This window comes from Micromesistius poutassou (genome assembly GCF_964030765.1).
Source record: "Micromesistius poutassou genome assembly, chromosome: 15".
NCBI classification, from domain to species: domain Eukaryota; kingdom Metazoa; phylum Chordata; class Actinopteri; order Gadiformes; family Gadidae; genus Micromesistius; species Micromesistius poutassou.
The window spans coordinates 12,737,536-12,744,570 of record NC_140285.1 but is presented as its reverse complement, the minus strand read 5'-3'; the positions used below and the strand labels follow the sequence as shown (position 1 = coordinate 12,744,570).

Sequence of the window (7,035 nt, the reverse complement as noted above, 5' to 3'; positions counted from 1 at the left end):
GCGCGGAACCGAGGAGGCTGCGCCGGGGTAAAGTACGCGTCATATTCGATGTTCGTGAGATTGCAGTAACGGAGCCGCTGTGCCAGCCCACTTGGTGACGAACCGCAAGAGTCACATTTAAAAAAATAAAAAATAAATAAATAAATATGGAAGTCTATGGACCCAAATTATATTTGAATTCTCAAAATGTAGGGGACGTCATTGTGATGTGACGTCACGATGAACGTTATGCTGGTTTTGATGTAAATCAACAAGGCTTATTTTGCACTGCCAAGCTGTACAAAGTTGAAGTTTATTATAGAATGAACAACTAGAACAACTAGTAAAAATGATTTTCAGTGCACCCTTGCACTGAAACCCTCAGTTTCTTGAAGTTCCACTCTTACCACTCTCTTTTTTTTTTTCTTTTAGTCTGATCTCATAGGCCCAGCAATAACCTCTTCGAACCCCTCCAATCTGGCTTCCGCCCCCTCCACAGCACAGAAACTGCACTCCTCAAAGTCCTCAATCCTCAATCAACTTCCTCATCCTCCTTGACCTGAGTGCAGCCTTCGATACCGTAAACCACACCATCCTGCTCACCAGACTCAGCGACCTCGGTATCGAAGGTACTGCACTCAGCTGGCTCCATTCATACCTCTCTGACAGATCTAACTTCATCTCCCTCCACAACCACACCACACCAACCGCCACAGTCACGCAAGGCGTTCCCCAAGGTTCTGTACTCGGCCCCCTCCTCTTCATCATTTACCTCCTCCCCCTTGGTCAAATACTCTGCCACTTCACCATGGACTTCCACTGTTCCGCCGACGACACCCAGATTTACCTCAGCACCGAATCCCCCCACAAACCCCCCTCTCACACATCGAATCCTGCCTGTCTGCACTTAGTATCTGGGTGTAAAATAACTTTCTCAAACTCAACAGCAATAAAATAGAACTCCTCATCGGCTCCACATCCACCCTTAGTAAACTCACCAACTCCCCCACACTCACAATCGACGGCACCATTGTCTCCCCCTCCACCCAGGCCCGCAACCTTGGAGTTATCATGGACTCCACCCTCTCCCTTGAACCCCACATCCGCCCCATTGTCAAAACCTCCTTCTTTCACCTCCGTAATATTGCAAAGATCAGATCCTCACTCACACCCCCCGCTGCCGAAAGACTCATCCATGCCTTCATCTCCTCCTGCCTCGACTATTGCAACTCACTCCTCTCCGGCATCAGCACCACCTCCATCAACAGACTCCAACTGGTCCAGAATGCAGCAGCCCGTCTCCTCACCCACACCAAATCTTGGCACCACATCACCCAAGTCCTCAAAAACCTCCACTGGCTCCCCATCTCCCACCGGATCCAATACAAACTCCTGGTCCTCTCCAATAAAGCTCTCCACCATCTGGCCCCCCCTTATCTCACTGACCTTCTCTCCCCCTATCAACTCCCCCGGTCCCTCAGATCCTCCTCAGCCGGTCTCCTCTCCACCCACACATCAAAACTCTGCAGTCTTGGTCTCAGAGCATTCTCCAGGGCAGCTCCCAGGCTCTGGAATGCCACCAACATATCCGTGACTCCCAGTCCCTCACCATCTTCCAGTCCCACCTCAAGACCCATCTCTTACCTCAAGACCTACCCCCCCCCCCCCCCCCCCCCCCATCATCACTGCACTTATTTTTGTTCATTTATTTATGTACTTATCTCTGTGAAGCGCTTTGAGTGCGAGAAAAGCGCTATACAAACCAAATGTATTATTATTATTATTATTATTATTATTAAGAACGACTATGGAACCAAGCAAGCAACGTGGCGCCACTGAACTAAGTATAGCCACCGATTACTTTTGGAGAAAGACTACTGGACTCCAAAGAACCCACCCTCACAGGCCAGCTGTCTAACCCTTCTATTATACCTGCAAGCAACTCAACCAGACAGCATTCTAAATGGCAAGGCCAGGGATTCCAATTGGGAAAAACAGCAATGGCACTGTTCTGCAAATATTTTGAGTGTTATGCTTGGTGGTAGAGAGAATATGATCAGCCATTGTTCTTTACATTACACATGTACATACACATATCATTCAATTCCTTTTTTACTCACTCAAATAAGATTACAGGGAACAGTTTTTCACAATGAACTACATGATATCCTATCATGTATATAGTACCCATATCATATACATGAACCATTATTAATTGAAGAAGAGGATGTAATGTAAACGTCCAATATAGCAATATCTTGGCATTTTACGCATTAGTTAGATGTAAATAGAATCCAGCGTTATCACGTGAAATTGAATGATGAGTGGCCGCTAGATTGAGTTTCTATTTTTGTCTTTAGTTACTGTGGAAACTGAAAGGATGTGCAGGCATCCAGAATTTGCTGTAGTGTCTCTCTTAAATGCCGCTGTTGTGATGTGTTTCTATGCAATGGGTCAAATCAAATATTCTAAATTAACTTTGGAGTAAATTAAAATGAATGATTCATTAAATACACAGTAGTGTACTACCCACAGTGTAGTGTAAAAGTATTGCATCCTTTGACTGAAATTGAATGACAATTTTGTATGAGGTTATTTTCTATCAATCTATACGCTTTAAATGCCTAACCTGGGAAATGCTCCCTTTTTTAATCAAGTGTAATACAGGCAACATGAAAAATTAAAGCTGATGCCAGACTGCTGTCTTTCGTTTTTTTCCCCCGCAAGAAACGTTCATAGAACCTTTGTTTACCTTTGGGACTTTGAACCCTATTACAGAGACAACAAACCAGCGCAGCAACCCCACCTGGAGCTGCCTGTAAATTGTCATCCATTACTTATAGTCTTTCCAGCCCCAATGTGTCTATCCCAAGTAGACCCGACGGCAGCACTGTTTATTACTAAATTAATTTTACTTTATCCACTGTTTGTTGTTGTGTCATTTGCACCGTTGTTATCACCATAAGCACACACCTGTATTTTGTGTTCATTGCATTATATAAATATAAAGTTACATGAACTGTAAGAAAACAATGGCTTTTTCTTAAACAGGGGATGCTATGGCTTTGGAGTCTAGAAGCCCTGGGATTTAAGGGGATTTATACAAATGATAGGTCATCTTCAATGTTTTATTTCTTATTTCTCTTTTCCTCACTATTCATTTGAGATGATCTGCTGTAGATGCCAGGTACTGTATCAGTGTTGCATTTTCTTAGTTTTTCCCAGAAAGCAATCAGTAAGGTTTAAGCTTGCATCGGGAAGTGAACAGTATGTCTTCGATAATGGTTAAGGATTGTTTAATTTCACTGTGTACTATTCATAAAAGATGATATACTAGCTCTCTATGTACAATCCATTACAATGAATACTTTATTTATCTTTGGATTCGAAGATAAATCTACCTCCTCATGAATGAGGAGGTATACGCCTTAAGGCAAATCATTTCACTGTTTCTCTCCCCTTGCTATCTGCGTGCGGGTCATACACTGAGATTCACATTACAGACATCAAAGAAATAGCTCTTGGGTTACAGACACAAGAAGATGGTGGCATGCTGGACAACATCCGCTACGCAGTATTACCGAACGACTGAGCTCAGATATTACTGAATGTACATGATGCATATTGATCACACATCATTCACATCATATGTTCTAATGTTGAGAGCAGGAGTATATAAATGAAAAGAAAAGTCTGAATAAAGACAAAGTTTGAGTCAAAATAGGAAGCAAGCAACCATCGGCAAATACAGATCTATATTAATGGGGGCCTTTCGTGACCTTTAACACTCATCATGTCTCGGTTAAGTCAGGTTGAGGTAACCTTGGCAACAGGACTTGCCTTTCACCTGGATGCAAATGAAGGCCATAATGTGGAGTAATGGTTGACTTAGTGCGTACGCATCTGTTATCAACCAAGATGTAATCCATGCAAATTGAAAGTGGATCTCAAGTGTATTCTTTAACACACTTTGAGGCAAATCCACTGATAAAGGACACTTTATGCAGCACTCAACTCAACCGTCCACCTGGTAATGTAAAGGCTGACATAGAAACGATACCATGAGCTATACATCTTAATAGAACAGCCATTTGCTGTGCCACCGGTCAAAATGGAGCGCTGCTCATCTTTTTGAGTAGTATTATTTAAAATGTTAATGTAAATGCCAGGTTGACTAACACAGGAAACACAGGTTGCTAGAAGTGTTTGATTATTTTTGGCCGGGTAAAGACAATTAGCCTTCTGATGTTGTGGTCTAGCGCTCAACATGGCCTCCCTCCAAGTATCCATCCCACTCTCCGCTGCTCGCTGGCCAGGGTAACCATGGCAACCAGCATCACCTACAGTTTGACTTTATGCGAGCATCCAATGTAAACGGACCTGGAGAGCATATGCTCGAAGATACAGATGCAGAGGGGTCATAAAAGCAAGAGGCGGCTGATTGTGATAACATCTCAAAACTGTTGTGTCTGTAGCCACCCGATTCGTGCAATAATGAACGCAAATTAATTGGGCATAACTCTTCAAACAATTCACTGTCAGCGTTGTAGCCTGTAGTTCCTGCTGCGCGCATGGGAGTAATAGTATAGTCTGTGTGTGTGTGTGTGTGTGTGTGTGTGTGTGTGTGTGTGTGTGTGTGTGTGTGTGTGTGTGTGTGTGAGTGTATGTGACTGTGTGTGTGTGGGGTGGGGGGGAGGGAACTTAATGATGTGACAGAAACACATGCCCATGCCGAATGCTCCCACGCGAAATTGTCTCGTTTATGGAAGTATCGACACAGAGCGAGCAAATGATAACACGAGCGAAGCTTTCAGCTCTTCTCCAAACCACGTCGATGGCTCAATTTAACGCAACCGACTGGAAGACATAGTCGTGGGAGGGCTGTGTGTGCAGCGCGCGCGCGCGCGCGTGTGTGTGTGTGTGTGTGTGTGTGTGTGTGTGTGTGTGTGTGTGTGTGTGTGTGTGTGTGTGTGTGTGTGTGTGTGTGTGTGTGTGTGTGTGTGTGTGTGTGTGTGTGTGTGTGTGTGCGGTCAACAGTACCACCACCACCACCACCACCTGTAACTGTGGCTTCTGTTTTTCCACGCTCATTAAGCGTACTTTTCCCCACCGAGTCGAGGGAAGATGAAGAAGCAGAACATCCGGACGCTGTCGCTCATCCTGTGCATGTTCTCCTACTTGCTGGTGGGCGCCGCGGTGTTCGACGCGCTCGAGTCCGAGTCCGAGTCCTCCCGCAGGCGCGTCTTGGAGAAGAAGCGGAACGAGATGAAGAAGAAGTACCGCTTCTCCGAGGACGACTACCTGGAGATTGAGCGGGTGGTGATGCAAGCGGAGCCCCATCGCGCGGGGACGCAGTGGAAATTTGCGGGATCCTTTTACTTTGCCATAACAGTCATCACTACCATTGGTGAGTTAAGATTGCATTGTCTTTTTTTTTTTTAATTGGGAAACGATATATTAACATAAAAGTGCACTGCAAAATTGGTTTACAGTTGTATATTGGAAGGGAAACGCACATACAGTCCCCCGATATTACATACAAATTGACACAAATTGACTGTTTTAATGTTTTGTTCACCGGCCAGCATCATGTGTTTCTACACTACACTGTTCTAGTAATGGCTTCCATCTCTCTTCATTAAGGTTATGGACACGCAGCTCCAGGCACCGACGCAGGAAAGGTCTTCTGCATGTTTTACGCCGTGCTGGGCATCCCTCTCACGTTGGTCATGTTCCAAAGTCTGGGCGAGAGGATGAACACCTTCGTGCGCTACCTCTTACGCAAGGCCAAGCAGTGCCTGGGCTTCCACCGCATCCAGGTGTCCATGGAGAACATGGTGTTCGTGGGCTTCCTGTCCTGCATCGGCACGCTGTGCGTGGGCGCCTCCGCCTTCTCCCACTTCGAGGGCTGGAGCTTCTTCCACGCCTACTACTACTGCTTCATCACGCTCACCACCATCGGCTTCGGGGACTTTGTGGCGCTGCAGAAGCAGGGCGACCTCCAGGAGAAGACCCCCTACGTGGCCTTCAGCTTCGTGTACATCCTGGTGGGCCTGACGGTGATCGGGGCCTTCCTCAACCTGGTGGTGCTGCGCTTCCTCACCATGAACACCGAGGACGAGCGGCGGGACGCCCAGGAGCGGGCCTCCGTCAAGCGGGACAGGGGCCTGATGGGGCTGGCCCCGGCCCTCCGCGGGGCCGGCGGGGAGGAGGGCGGAGAGAGGCGGCGGGGGGGGGGAGGAGGAGGAGGAGGAGAGATGAGGGGACAGTGCGGCCGGAGCAACAGCAGCACCCTCTTCCTGCCCATGGACGAAGGCACCAGCCGCACCAACCTCATCTCCCCGCGGATGGAGGAGCGGGGGGAGAAGAAGGGATCCCGGCGGCGGGGCGGCCTGCAGCCGGACTCCAGCCTGGGCTCGCTGTGCTCCTGCGTGGTGTGCTACCAGCTGGGCCTGTGCGACAGCCCGCTCATGTCGGGCTGCGAGCACCACCCCTCGGTGTACTACAACTCCGTCTCCTACAGGATCCAGGGCCGCGGCTCGCCCGGCTCGGTGGGGCGGCGCAGCGGACTCTCTTCCCCGGGGAGCGTGCTCTCGCCCGGGCACAGCTCAGGGGAGTTCCCCCGCTCCCGGAGGAAGTCGTTGTAGTGGAGGGGGTCCGGGGGGGGGGGGGTGGGCGGGGGAGGGAGGGGTGGGCGGGGGGGGGGGGGGTTGTGAGTGATGAGGGGTCGATGCACAAAAATAACAACAACATGGTTTCACTGAACAGCTGTGGTGCATGTGTCTGAGGACACTTTCTGCTGCGTGGATATAGGTCACACCGCTGCTTCATGATGAGGGTGTGGGATGAGTGTGTATTTGTGTTTCGGTTTATTTATTTGCTGTAGCATGTGAGCCATAGTAGTGCATGAGAAGGGGGTTGGAGCATGCGATGAACTGCATGAGTGCTGCGTGAAGACACTTTCAGAGATGGGGTTTAATATACAATATAACATGTCTTTCCAAATGTATTTTTTTGCATCAGTGTTGATTCATACCTGCACATTTCCGAAAGGGA

The 7,035-nt window shown here is 48.0% G+C and overlaps 1 protein-coding gene across 1 annotated transcript; it reads left to right on the top strand.

Moving 5' to 3' along the window:
- Positions 1 to 5,103: 5,103 nt before the first annotated feature.
- On the top strand, positions 5,104 to 6,626 carry kcnk15 (potassium channel, subfamily K, member 15; the record flags this gene model as incomplete). The annotated part of the gene is made up of 2 exons (XM_084479854.1): positions 5,104 to 5,386; positions 5,623 to 6,626. The coding sequence occupies 2 exons, from the start codon at positions 5,104 to 5,106 to the stop codon at positions 6,624 to 6,626; spliced, it is 1,287 nt and encodes a 428-aa protein (XP_084335980.1).
- Positions 6,627 to 7,035: the final 409 nt, after the last annotated feature.